The sequence below is a fragment of the Canis lupus genome, chromosome 13 (genome assembly GCF_048164855.1).
Source record: "Canis lupus baileyi chromosome 13, mCanLup2.hap1, whole genome shotgun sequence".
Lineage (NCBI taxonomy): Eukaryota > Metazoa > Chordata > Mammalia > Carnivora > Canidae > Canis > Canis lupus.
In genome coordinates this window covers 55805489-55820749 of record NC_132850.1, presented here as the reverse complement: position 1 = coordinate 55820749, position 15261 = coordinate 55805489, and the positions used below count along the sequence as shown (strand labels likewise).

At 33.1% G+C, this 15261-nt stretch overlaps 1 protein-coding gene across 3 annotated transcripts in view; it reads right to left on the bottom strand.

Moving 5' to 3' along the window:
- The window catches only part of GLRB (glycine receptor beta), a 93075-nt gene that overhangs the window by 23630 nt on the left and 54184 nt on the right, over nt 1-15261 (bottom strand). For all 3 annotated transcript variants that reach the window (XM_072773763.1, XM_072773765.1, XM_072773764.1), the window contains 4 exons: nt 9911-10140; nt 9725-9807; nt 7982-8122; nt 2558-2710 (listed from right to left, as the gene is read on the bottom strand). In XM_072773763.1, the coding sequence (XP_072629864.1) occupies nt 2558-2710; nt 7982-8122; nt 9725-9807; nt 9911-10140 (607 nt within the window). The remainder of the gene's footprint in view (nt 1-2557; nt 2711-7981; nt 8123-9724; nt 9808-9910; nt 10141-15261) is intronic.

Here is a 15261-nt window from a genome sequence, read left to right as displayed (position 1 = left end):
AAAAAGGTTCTTGAAGTCAGCTTTGAGTCTACTTTCTTAAATCCTATATACAACACATCTACAAATCTCTTGATCTCTACCATATCCATCATCTACTTATGAGCATCTCTACGCCCTGCCACATACCATGATTGCTTCACCTGGATTATTAAAATAGCTCCCAAGCTGCTTTCCTTGCTTCCACTCAAGTCCCCTGTTAGTGGGTTCTAAACAAAGCAGGCAAGGAGAATCTGTTAAAATTTAAAGCAAATCATGTCCAAAAGCTCTCAAGGGCTTCCCATTTCACTTAGCATAAAAGCCGAAATCATCAGAATGACCCAGGAGATGTTACATGGTCTCCTCACCATTGTTGTCTTTCTGACCTCATCCACTTATCACCCTTTTACTCATTTTGCTCCAGGTACATTGGCCTTGGTATCCCCAAAATACTCCATGCATGCTCCTGCCTCAGGAATGCTGGCCTTGATTATTATTCTGGCTCATTCTTTCCTAGATATCCGCAGTGATTCATTTCTTCACGTACATTACATTTTTATCCAATATCACATCTAGCTGACATTGTTCAGTGCTCACCATGATTAAGTGTAGCATCATCTGTCATCATATGCTATTATTACAATATTAATGACTATATTCTCTATGTCATACTTCTCACCTCCATGGCTTATTTGTTCTATGCCTGGAAGTTATATGTCACTATCTTACATATTACATATATATTTATTTGGTGTCTCTTCCTAAGAGAAAATACCCTCATTGAGGTTCAGTAGTTTTATTTATTTTATTAACTATCTATTAGCTATTTACTTTGTTAACTGTATGCCCATCTTCTTGAATATTGCTTAGTATGTAGCTGGCACACAATTAATACTTGCCAAATGAATCAAATGTGTAAAAATGCTTTATAAATTATAAAGTACTGTATAAATGAGGTGTATTATTAACTCCTGAATTTGTAATAAGCACTTTCCACTCATTTTCAATCTTCCAAGTAACCCTTGAGTATTTTTTCATCTCTATTGACATTTCAACAAAGTGTGTTTAAAGAAGTTAGATCTGCTTGTTGTTTAAATTGCTTACAACTAGTAAGCAGAGAACAGGAATTAAATCCAGATTTAACTGAAGGGGCTGGCTTTCAACCATTAAACACTTTGCTTGATACAACAGTACTACTGGATGCTAAGTGGACAGTTCAGAGATTTCATATCAGAAGTCCTATAATAGATGGGGATTTACAGAGAAAAATCCTTCAAAAACATGTCGGGGATTGAAATGTCTCCAGAGTACTCTTGTAAGCCTGACGTTTCAATTTATATCACTGCATAAGAGTACAATATTTCTAATAAGCAAAAAAATAACTATTTGGGGGAAATGCATGATATTTTTTGACAAGTCTAAGAATACAGATCTAGTTTTTAGGTGTTTTATTCTCAGCACAATATACTACATAGTTAATTTTCACCTTCTAAAGGAGTTAATGGGTTGTCATTGTCTTCATTCCAGATACATAAACATTAGGATGAAATTTCCCACGTTTCTGATAATTAAGATATAGATTTAGTCTCTGTGGCTCTTATTAAATATAAACCATCAAATTTCTTATCCAGGTAAAACTGTCATTTTCATTGCCCTTTCCTGGTTTCCTACTCTTTAAAATCTGCATTTCATTTAATTCTCCCAACATGTCAGGAGGGAGATTTGTACAGGGACTTTTCAATGGAAATAAAAAATAAATGCTGCAACCAATCAGTCACTAAAAGGTCAGATATTCCACAGCCTTACCTATATAAGTTCCAGGTGATATTCAGAAAACACACTCACATACAGACACATACAACATGGTAATTAAACATTTTAAAACACTCTAAACAATCAAAATTTGTTTTAACCATGTCCTTATTTTTAAGTTTATTCATTTGACTCATTAGAAGAGCTCTTGAGATTATTTCATGAAGCAAAGACTTTTTCACTCCTGTGAAGACACAATTTTCAAGACTGGCTGATGTTGTTTCTGTGTGACAGTATTAAAAGTAACAAATGGGACAGCATGGATAACCAGCTCTTCTCCCTCGCTCCTCCTTGATGATAAAGGTCACAATAATTAATGTTTGAGAAAATGACATGAAGTCATGTTTAAAAAGATATATTGTACCATATATTCCTTGGTGAAGAGTATGAGATAGTATACAATATTTTTTAGAAAGATTCCCATCAAAATAGTTTTGTGTTTAAGTTTGGGACTATTGGGGATTTCGGACTTCAGTTATCTGTGAAAATTACTTAGTAATAATTATTTCATGAAAATCAAAATAGGACAGATTAAATGTTTACAACAGCCAAAGATATGAAAATAAAAAAAAACTTAGTTATTGAGTGCATAAACGTTAAGAAAATCTAGTTCAATGTCAGGTTTTAAAGGAAGTATTAAAAAAAAAAAAGACAAGGAAAAGGTTCCCATCAATTCTAAAAGTCTGTTTTAAAAATAGTTGATTATATGGTTAGTTATGTAAGGACATAACATGTTCCTGACATGAGAGAGAAACACAGAATACTTTACCCAGGGGCACTCTGGCAGCACTTGCATCCGGGTTGATCCAGAAGGACAGCCAGGAGAGAACCACTATCAGTAGGGTTGGGGCATAAACACCCATCATGTAAAACCCAACCTGTCTTCTCAGGGTGAAGATGACTTCCACACACGTGTAGTACCCTTTCAGAAACAAACATGTTAGAAATATGAGGGACTCACCTACGCCCAACTATAAAAATCAACAGTGTACCTGTACATTGTAAGTCACTTCTATTTGATGTAGTTTCACAAAGTAAAGTCCACAAAAAGACTTTTTTTCTATAAATATATAATTTATTTCGTGTAAAAGGTTGACATTATGGGACCCGTCTCACCTGACCTTTCACAACTTTATTATGACATTGAGAAATAGATACCACATGCTGCTCCACTATGTCAGTGTCTCAGCTTTTAAGTCTTTGTTCAGAGAATTTGCAATGAACTTAAACTTTTCATTACCCATGGGTACCCTCAGAGCAATTGATCTAAAGGCGTCATATAGGGAGCAGTAAATCAAAGTGGAATAAGTCTAAAAAGAGACATTCCACGACTATGTATTGTCAGTATAATTTTTCAGCTACATTTCCCACTTCTTATCTAGAAAGCATAGCAGTCTACAAAGACTCCCATGCATATTTAAACCTTAAAAAATTAAGCATATTGGAAGTAAATCTTAGCAAGCTTAAGAAATAAGTGTTTTCAATCTATATCTATAAAAGAGTATAAAGGGCAAATATCTGACATTCCTCTCAATTCTCTCCGTTCCTCCATTCCGGCACCTCAAACTTGCTTTAGGAGGGAAAGGACTTCATTTTCAGAAGCTGAGACAAATGCAGAAATCGCCTTCCAAAATAATTCTAGAGATGCCATGACACCAACTAGCCTCCCTAATTAATCACAAATTATGGGCAGCCTCACAATGGCTTTTGCTGACTTGGGAAACAAAAGAAGTGACAAAATAATCTTCTAGCATTGGTATAGAAGAGACGCTGCTAGATGTTTGAGACATTTAAAAAAAATGTGTCAGGCCTTTCAGTTAGCAACTTCAATATAATATATAATGCCTAAAGTGCTTAATTTTGATAGAAATGTCATTTACCATTCAAAAAAGCAAAGTTACATGAAAATAACAGAAAGTTAAAATATCTCCATTTGTGTTCAGCTTAAATGTCATTATTTTAAAATGCTGAAATAAATGAATGAATAAGTGAAATAATTATGGGGAAAGGACAATATTACTTTTTGCTATTTTATATTTTAAAGGTAATATCTAATTTTCCTAGTTAGGAAGAATATACACCCTTCCAGCACCAGAATGATCTTTGAATTCACTCAACAATGGTACCTCTGGTGGTATTGGCACACAAGAGGGTTTTAAAAAATATTAAATAAAATAATAGCTATTCACATCCTCATATAAAATAACTTAGATCAGAAACCTAATCTTTTCCCAGTGTGAATTATAATCACTGCCACTTCTGAAAGATCGTAAGATATGAGGGCTAATATGTAACACAAATAAAGAGCTGACTGGAAATGAAGTGACTTCTAATTATGTCAAATGTTTCCAAATTATATCAGAAAAAAAACAAACAAAAAATGACAATGCAGCATGCTTGTCTTTTTTAAAAATTTAATTTCATTAAAACTAGGCAATTTAATTAAGTTGTGGATAGGTTTTAAAAAGATACAAGAGGTCAAACAGTGAAAATCCCCTCCCTTTTCTCTTCCTACCACTCATCTCAACTTCCTGCCTGGACAAACAAAAACGTATGTTTCTAACTAGCAATCATGTGCAAAAATTCCAAAATATAATCTTTTCTGAGTCCAATGTTCTGCAATTAAGAGGCTCATACTATTTCCTAAAAGTGGTTCTGAAGTACCTGGCTTTGCAACAATATCGCTGACTCAAGTTCATGTCATGTTTACTGGTGCCTGTGACAGAGAGAACAGCATGTATGTGCTCACTGCATATTTTTAGGTGACTTAAATTATCATAAATATTACAACAACGTACGATAGAGTTGCTTGCTCTGAAATGAATTTTTGCATTCCATCCCACCATGTATAATGACAGCCTACGTACCAGGAGCCCTGTACTCTGAGGCCAGTTGCCACCCCCTCCTTTTATGAAGGCACCCACTAGGGGAGCTTCCCAGGACTGGGATGAATTTGGCAATAAAATACATGGTATTATAGTGATTTGCTCCATAAACTTTTATGAGAAACATTTCTTGATCTTTTTTGATCTTTTCCTAGTACTGTTACATTTATGAGAGGCAGGTGGGCAGCTAATTGATATAAATGTTCATTGGCAAATTCAATTTACTTTCTATTTCCTGTGAGGTTTTATTTCATTATTATTCACTTAGGCTTGCAATTTAAGTATTTTTGTATACTTGTTTTCCTATATATCTCTCCCCACCTTTGTAAAATCTATAATTATTTAAAAACTGCAATTTTTAATAAAGTTAAAGCCAAATCATTATTTCTGATAATTTCTGTACAAGTTAAAGAAAATATTGTCCATCATTTTATAAATGTTGCTGTCTATATCTTTTTCAGTTACTAAGCATTCATATATTTAAAAGGTTCTATATTTCTAAATACATTTCTAAATATTATCCAAGGATTAAAATATGTTTTACGTATTCATATGATGGCTCATGGAAACACAGATAAAGCATGCTTACTAAAACACAGTAAATGACCATTATTATTATTATGTAAGACATAGTTCTTTTATTATTTTTTATAGCTAATGAGAGATGAGTGACTTATTTATAACTCAAAAAATACACAGAAACTTTACTTCTTATAATCTTGAGTAATCTCTCAGATACTCTAACATAGCACATCTTGTCTTCTCAGAAATAAAATGAATTGTGTATTTCGTTTGCGTGTGTATCACATTACAATATAGATCTATAAAAGGGCAGGGATGTCTCCTTTATTCCTTGCTCTATGGCAAATGGAGACATCCAGATACAAGGTTTAACGATGAAAAAATAAACATCCCCAGAATTTTCAATGCTATCTTGTAATTTTATGCTATTTCATAAAATCAGAAATAAAATGGCTAGTTTTGCTTTCATCTTTACACGAAGTTTAAAACTTCAATGGGGTCATTTCAAATTTCTCGAAACAATTTAGAGACTATTCATTTTGGAATGTTAAGCATATAATCTAGATGTGGATAACTATTTGCAAAGTTTAACAGACTCACTACAGACAGTATAGCAACGTCAGGCTCACTATTCCAGTGCATCACTTAGGTCCCTTGGGTAAGTGTCTTTGCTTTATCATCCCAACATGTAAAGTAGGGAAAATATAAGTACTGAATTCATAGGACTGTTGTGAGGATTAAAATATAGAATTCCTGCAGAGCTCTTAAAATAATGCCTGACATACAGCAAGAATTCCAAAAGCCATCTACTAAATATGTGCTTCTATGCAAGAATTCCAAAAAGATTTTTCTTGGCTTTCCAGCTTAATTTTTTCATTACTAGGTGACCTGTAAAAGTTTATAAACACTGTTCCATTTCTTCAATTTGAGTGAGTACATAGAAAAAGAGTACTTTGTGCTTAGTGCAGAGGCTGACACTGATTCGCCTCTAACATTCAGTAAGTCCCTTGGTCACCTGGCTCCTCAGCGTTTTGTGTCTTACAAAAAGGAAATGGCTCAGAAATGTCCGTAAGATCACTTCCATATCGAAAAGTGTATGTATCTATGACTTCTTGAGTTCTTTGATGGCCAAATTTTTAAGATCTCTCAGGTTTTCCTTTTAAAAACCCTTATAAATTATTTTAGCACTGTATGTGCTTATTATCTCTCTTGTTCTAATGTAAGATCTATGAGAGAAGGAATTTTTTCTATGTAAATGCTATATAATCCATTAAGTTATACGTGAAGGTCAGCGACAACAGGTGTTTAAACTAACTTTATCCCCAAGGTACCTAAGTGCTGTATTTTATTGTAGCACTGTAAATATGCAAACGTTCACTCTGCCTTTTTTATTTATTTATTTTCATTTTTTAAAGATTTTATTTATTTATTCGTGAAACACACACACACACACAGAGAGAGAGAGAAAGGGCGGGGGGCAGGCTCCATGCAGGGAGCCCGACATGGGACTCGATCCTGGGTCTCCAGGATCACACCCTGGGCTAAAGGCAGTGCTAAATCGCTGAGCCACCCGGTCTACCCAACTCTGCCTTTTTAAATACTATATTTTACCTTTGATGATGTTATGATGGCATTATAAGCTCAAATATCTGATCTTCCTGAATTCTATACAATTACAATATACTTTTATTTTTGTAAGCCAACATAAATGTTGCAATAATTTTAAAGCTAAATCATATCTATTTTTCTTTTATTAAAGATTTCTTTATGTATTCCAGAGAGAGGGTGGGCCCAGAAGAGCACCCTAGGGGTAGGGCAGAGAGTCTCAAGCAGACTCCCTGCTGAGGGCAGAGCCCTACACTGGCTTGATCTCACAACCCTAGCCAAAATCAAGTATCAGGCGCTTAACCACCTGAGCCACACAGGCACTCCTAATTGTATCTATTTCTTAGCATCTTTATCATATCTTTGTTTACTTTCTCACAGAAAATTAGAATCGTGTAATTTACAAGTTGAAATGACTATTAGTTTGAATGTAATGAGCAAAATGCAATCAGCCTTTTATGTATATTACTAAGGGAAAAACATTACATTTAATATATAAAACCCTCAATAACTATAACTATCAGTTGTGACTCAAATGTTGCATATGAATCATATTGAAGTATTGATTAGTATTATATTTTCATTTCTGCAAAGCTTGAGATAATGTAATGAGTGAGGTTAATTTGTTGTGCTTTCACAGTTAGTCGTTCCATAACCTAGGCCAACAATACTATACAGGGAATATTTACTGATGCCCAGTTATTCCCCTCGCTTCCTGCTTCCTGCTCAGCATAAAGATCAATGCTTTGTAAAACTAAGAATATGCGTCAACCAACATCTAAAACCTGCCTAAAAGACAAGAGACAAGTGTATACGGATACACTGATCAAATCCATAATACTTGGCCCCAAACTGAATCTTGTCAGAAGCAGAGTTTCTTGGCAACACCTAAGGAAACCATAGCCTGGGAGAGTTCATATTACTAAAATAAAAATTGAAAATCTCTTGTCTAGAATTACATAAAGAAAGACAAAACTATGTAGTAATAAACATTTTTAAGAACTTTAGTAAATGTAATTTTACATTAAGATTTAAATATCTGAACGCAAAGATAAACTATTTATAAATATTGAACTAATTTTTAACTACTTTTCTCCTAACTTGTTCCTAGAATATATTAAAATTAAAAATGAATCTTTGAAATAGGACTAGTTTTGTTAAATTTGAAGAATATTACTTACCAGTGCCTTTATAGTATTTTGTACAGTTACCATATTCGATATCTTCCTTTTTAATATCAAACTGAGGCAAGGCAATTTTTTCTAACTGAACAGGATCCCCTGACTGCCAGATAAATCGTAAATCATCAGTTGTGTAGCCAACTATAAACAAAAAAAAATAAAAATAAAAATATTAGTTTGAAATATAATTATTAGTATTTAATATGTTAATAATCAAATTACTAAACATAGAAATGGTAAGATAACAGGCCATTCTTCTATGAAATCTTTGTAAAAAATGTAAAGAGATAAAATTATGGCTATCAAGGAAGACATCAGCATAAATTTACAGATAATTGGCTTAAAGAAAGAACAAGCTAAAACAATTAGCATATTGCAAATAGTTACAATTTCACCATGTCACATATAGTAGCACATTTTGCTGTCATATTTCTGAACTGTTGTCAATAAAAAATAATAAATAAATCATACTAGCTTTCAGAATATATTCAGAGTATATTCACTCACAAGTATACAATATGCTACCTGGAAATTAAGAAAAAAATAAAAAAAAAACAACTTAAGCATGAAATCACTTTTATTTTTGAAGAAATAACTACAAACTTCTCTAAAGGAGGTGCACTGCCACAGGAGAGCAGTAAAACAGTCCCTCAAGTGGACATTAATACTAAATGCTGAAGCACACGTTTTGGGTTTAGGTAATATGGCTACAATGCAGGGATCCTATAGGGTTTTATAGCATGTAGTGGCCTACTATTCAACTCTAAAGTACATGGATTTTTCAAAGCAGTACTCCAGTGCATCTGGCAATAGATTTGAATATAAATACTCAGTTGGAATTTTTTACACAAATACATATTGACACATGGCAATAAATACATACAACACATGCACAAAAATATACATATATACATATAAACATCTGCAAAATCTCATTTTATACTTAGCAGTAGAGATTGCTCAAATTTAGCCTCTAGCTTCAGTACATTTTTCTCTTTAAAAAAACAACAGATAACCACAAAGTCACTTTAAAGCCTGTTACCTAGCAAGTATATATAAGATATTTGACAAGGCTACTATTTTTTACTTTTTTGCTGAAACAGGTCATAGTCTATAGGTATTCAGGCTAAGGATTCCTTATATTAGTGTTAGTTTTACAAGTTTTATGTCCTACCTTTTTTTTCAAAAGAGAAGCATCACAACAAAGTCATTGATATATTTATCAATTAAAGATAAACCATTTTAATGATCATTTCAATTAATATACCTCATACCTTAATAAGGTGTATCTTTCATAAACTGAAAAATATATGAAACACAAAGATTCTAACTCTGCAAAAAAATATTTTTTTAGACATCCACAGCAAATGGCTACTTGCTAGGATTTAGGGACTGTTTTTCAATGTTTTCATATTTTCTGTTCTGAACATGTGGCTTTAACAGCAGAAGAGGTATTAAGATATTGTTCTCTCCCTTACCTGACTTCTATTACCAACTCAAATGAAGATGGCAATTTGGGTAAGTTAGAAGAGTATACCTACACAAGCTGAAAGTAAATGTTTACCTTAGTAACTATTACAGCAAAAGAATAACTATATCATGTTCCTAAATAAATTGCTCTAATGGCTATTTGTAACCAAAAGCATTAGTTTTACCATTGTTATCTAAGATATTAGTAGAATGTACTGCCTAGAGATTTTAAGCATTTTTATTGCTAGTCAACTTAGGGTCTTATTTACATACAGCTTTCCAGCTGCATCTTGCAACGTTGTGTATCCATGGGAAACAAGGTCAAGTCCAAAGGGCACGAAAGAGTAATAGATAACCTGAAAGAAGAAACAGAGGTCTTAGAAGCCTCTTAATCTGTTTCACTGTGATATACTGACTTAAAATATATACATATATGTGTACAAAAATATTAAAAAGTACCTCATGCTGACAAGAACATCTCCATCACGAAAAATAAAGAGAAGGATATTTTCCTGGGTCACATCATGAAAATTGGCACTTTTTTCATTTGCAAAAAATAAGTCCGGTTTCCACAGACATTTGTACATTGTGGGATCCACCGTCAATGCATCTGAGCCCCGAAAATCACTAGGGAGCTTCAGCCTGGGATCATTCCATTTCTGTCTCAAGAAGATGTTAACTCTATAGTCCTGAAAAAAAAAAAAATTGTGTGCCTGTGTGTGTTTACTGCTACTTGAAAGAATATATTCAGCACCAGAATAAAAAAGAGTTTCAGTGATAAGCAGCACAAATATTTTTAGTCTTTGGATATCAACCAGTATCAAAACGTCTTGGTCACTAAATATAAAGAGCTCCATGGGCAGTATAAAAAGACCCTTGTGTCTATTTAATCACTCTCCACAGAAATTTCCATAGCACTTGCTAGCACCAACAATTGCTTCACCAAATATTGCTTTACTAATAATTGCTTCACCTTTATACAAATGCCAATTATGCCAGTTGGTTAAGTGATGTTATTGTAAAAACGTGAGACTGTTAAATATTGTCATTATCATTCCTCAAAAAAGTAGAATAAACTTTCATTAAAAATATTTAAGAAACCAATGGAAAATATATATTTCTACTTGCCTTTTTACCAAATAGCAAACTATAAAAAATGATATGTACATATGTATCAAACATATACAATGTATATATATAACACATATGTATATATGTAAGAGGGAAAAAGCAAAACTATCCTTGACTTCGCATACATGTACATGATTGTAGTGAGAATCTGAGTTGGTCAAATGAGACATCAAAATTTGTGTTAGGTTTATTTAACTATAGTAGAAAAATATTTTGAAATCTAAATAGATGGCTATTTTACTTCTGTTTTTCATCTATCCCCCAAAATTTTCATTTTAAAACTTTGTAAAAATTGAATTATGTCAAGACATAGATTTTTAAGAATATGTGAACCTAGAAACATGTTTAATAGCTTAACACATTTTATATCTGCAAGTGAAATGGGGTTCTGGCACAAATCAGGATGTTAGGATATACAAATTTAGCATGAGCATCATGCTCTGGTCTTTATATTTTAATTTTATATTCTATACTCAGAACATGCATAAAAGTGTTCAAGGCAAACATTGTTTTGGGCTTCAGCTTCCTTGTTTTTAATCATTCAAAAAGTACCGACTATTGATAACCTTTCCACAGGATCAAAATGAATTAAATCATAAACTTCAAATCAAAATCCAAATAAGTAAGTAGGAACAGGTTATAGATCATCTTTTAGAAAGAAATAAGAACAAACAGATCTATTAAACATAAATGCACATGCTTTATATATGTATAACATAAAATAAAGCATAATAAAGGATCAGTAATTGTCTAAAAGAGCTTCGACAATTTACTTTCTCATATGATTTTCAGACTCTGTATAATAATTGTAGAGAGGTAAGGTATACTGAAGTACAGAGAGAGAAATAAGATTTAAACTACCTATATCTCATAGCTACTCTAAACTTAGAGTTTATGAAAACTTCAACATATATAATACACATTGATTGAATTTTAAAAATCATGGGTGGCTCAGCAGTTGACTGTCTGCCTTCAGCTCAGGATGTGATCCTGGAGTCCCAGGATTGAGTCCCACTTCGGCTCCTGCATGGAGCCTGCTTCTCTTCCCTTTGCTTATGTCTCTGCTTCTCTCTGTGTCTATCATGAATAAATAAATAAAATCTTTAAAAAAATCATGGGCAGATGGTACTGGAGCACCAAAATCAAATATATTAAGGATTATATAAACTGACATTGAACATATCTACACCACTGATTTAAAAAAAAAAAAAAAAGATAACATTTTTCTAATCTAATCCCCTTAAGGAGGGAATAAAGGAGGCCCAGAACTCTGAAAAATAAAGAGCTGCATTGTACAACTATATGAACTGTTTGTCAAAACAAAGATCTAACTGAAAATTCATAATGGGACTTAATTGCTTCACATCTGACAGTTATTGTGATAAGAACTAACTCAAGCACATTCAAGACAAAGGCTCATCCACATCACATAGTGAGGCTTCCAGAAGACCTCATGTTGCTTCCAGATGCAAGTTTTTATCCATTCCAGGTAAACATGCAGGCCCTCCCTTTAAAAGCAATACATAATAGGTTCAATTATTATTTTTTTAAAGGAGTTATTTACTTGAGAGAGAGAGAGCATGCCTAAGCAGAGGAGTGCAGGGAGAGGAAGAGAGAATCTTCAGCTGACTCCCCGCTGAGAGCAAAGCCCAATGTGGGGCTCCATCCTGAGATCCCATGACCCTGAGATCATGCCCTGAACTTGAATCAAGCCTTGGCCACTTAACCCACTGAGCCACCCAGGTGCCACTAGGTTTAATTATTTTCTGATAAAATACCAATTATGCCACCTTAGCTAAAGCACATGGTTGACATACACTTGACATTACTTTGAGCACTTAACAGTATCCAACTTCAAATCCTTTGCTAAAAAGCATCCTTGAAATGATCTGCTAAAATTATCGGTATTCTAAAATTACATACACTGAAAAGATTTTATTAGCTTCTCTATGTACTGTGTCTTATGAAAAGGTAAATCACCAAAAGGTGCATCTTTAAACTACCATATTTAAAACCTGCACTCATGATGTCATGATAAAATACAGGTCCTTAACCTAACCAGACGAAATTGCCTATGTATCTTTTATAAACATGTTATTAAAGCCGTGACTCCTTATTTTGGCCAATGACCACTATATGAAAATAATGCAAGATAAATTCTTCTTTTATTTAATTTTTCATTTGTTTATAGATATATTACTATAATATCATTATATAGGCATTTAGTATATGCTAGGCATATGTAGCCTAAAAGCTTTGCAAAACTAAATCTATTCCTTAGAGTTCATACTAAAAATACTCTCCTGATTCTCTTATATGCTCCCTATGGCAGGAAAGCAAGACTAAAGAATCTCATCGTGTTTTTCTTTTTGCCTGGCAGCTGGGAGACTGAAGGCTAAATTCTATAGCCAATTGAGTTAATAATCTGTCTCTTATATCATCGTATGACTATCATTCATTGCAGGGCTCTTGAATATTTAGTCCTATTTCAATTATTTCTTTGCATTTTTTGGTTATTATGACACACTTCAAATCCTTGCCAGAAATAGAGACAGATGAAAAAGTAAAGTAACAGTTGAGGGATTGTCATATACTTGAGAGTCTGTCAGCATGGTTTGGAGGCCACTTCCAGGAAGCTGTGTCAATGTGGCTTTTAGAATCAAGACATTTCATTTGCATGTAACACTAGGTTTTCTTATTTTAATAGAATGTTAGATGTATGTTTAGAGATACAGATAATAAGACCTATTGGTATTCCTTATGTAGATTGAAACAATTACATTTTGGAATGTATGCCAGTTGGCATCTTAGTAATTAATTTCCAATGACATTATACTGATAGTTTATAATAACACTCAAAATACCTGACAGGAAGTAAAGCAAAGCTAAGACTTAACCTCAGCATACTTTTCATAATTAAAAAGAAGCCACCTTATAAAGTTTGGGGTAGAACTTCGGAAATTACCCTGCATTAATATTGAATTCTACCTAAAATCTCCACACATACATACATTCTTTTGGGAGCTCTATTCTATGTTCCACCATTCAATCTCCAGAATGGTGTGGGTAACTCCTCTAAAGTTATATAGCAAAATTATTTTTCTTTAAAAATTATTTGTAAGATTATTTATTTATTTATTTATTTATGAGAGAGAGAGAGAGAGATAGAGAGAAAGGCAGAGACACAGGCAGAGGGAGAAGCAGGCTCCATGCAGGGAGCCCGATGCGGGACTTGATCCCAGGACCCTGAGATCATGACCTGAGCCAAAGGCAGATGCTCAAATGCTGAGCCACCCAGGCGCCCCTCTTTTAAAATTTATATAGCAATTTGGATAGTGTTTCTCCATGTGAAGTTCATTCTTCTAAATCCTTCTTGAGGTCTAATCAATGTTTCCATCAATCTAAGAATATCTTTATATCATTGATATCCTTATATCAGTTATTAAGTTCAAAGCACTTGAGCAGCCAAAAGTTGATTAATGCCCAAAAAAGCTCTCTACATAGTATCAAAGGCTTTGACCAAGCAAAACCTATCTGTGGGAAAAATTACAAAATTACAAATGATATAAGAATGCTTTAATGCCACCCCTTTCTTATTCTGTATATCACCATAAATAATTTTTACAGTTGTATTAATCAAATTATAGTCTACTATAATGGAATCAACATGGGTTTGGAACTATAAAGTTCCTGACTCAAGTTTTAGCTCTGAATCTTACAGCTCTTACCCTGAGCAAGTTTCTTAACTCTCTGAGCTCAGTTTCTTAATATAAAAAAAACAGAAATATTAATTCCTAATGTGATAATTCAATAAAATACTTAGCATAAAATTAATATAGTACCTGCTATATAAATTAGTTTCCTTTCCATTAAACATCCTTGAGAAATCTAGCTACAGAATATATCATATACCACATACTCCCTTCCATGCTCTGGGTACTAAGTATACAACTGTGAGTGCTCCCAGACTTTAAGGAAATAATTGTGGTTATATTGACAATCAGTCAAATATAAAACAATTTGAAAAAGACTATGAAAAATGAAAATAGATTGCAATGGGGCATCCAGTCTCAGGATAAGTTAAAAGTAACCAAGAGAATTGACACCTACACTGATACCTGAAGATGGGGCAATTAGACAAATTGGGTCTGAATTATGTCCTATTATGTTCTCTAAGGTAAGTCAATTAACCCCCCTGACCTTCAAATTCATCAATAAGATGAATCTTCAATCATTCACAAGAATCAAATGAAAGACTGTACCTAAGGCATGAAACCTGGAATAAAGAGAATACTCAAATGTGAACTAATTTGTTATATGTATCATTAACATTATTATCATTATATTATTAGCACCAGTTGAAAGGGCTAACAATTACTATTGACAGCATTCCTTTTCTACTGTTATCAAGATGCCACCTATAAGTTTCAATTGGTTACTGAACATCAGAACTAACTTTAATTCTATTAATTCTTTTTTTTTTTAAATTCTATTTATCTTGAAAAGCATTTAAAAAGTATTTTTTGTGTACCAGATGCAAAGACTATGGCTATATACACTGGCTATATACAGATGAATACAATGCAGTACTAGAAGGCAAAGTGATTTCTGATTATTAATATTAATTATTAATATCTGATTGATCTAATATTATTCAGATTTCACTTAAGATACGTCAA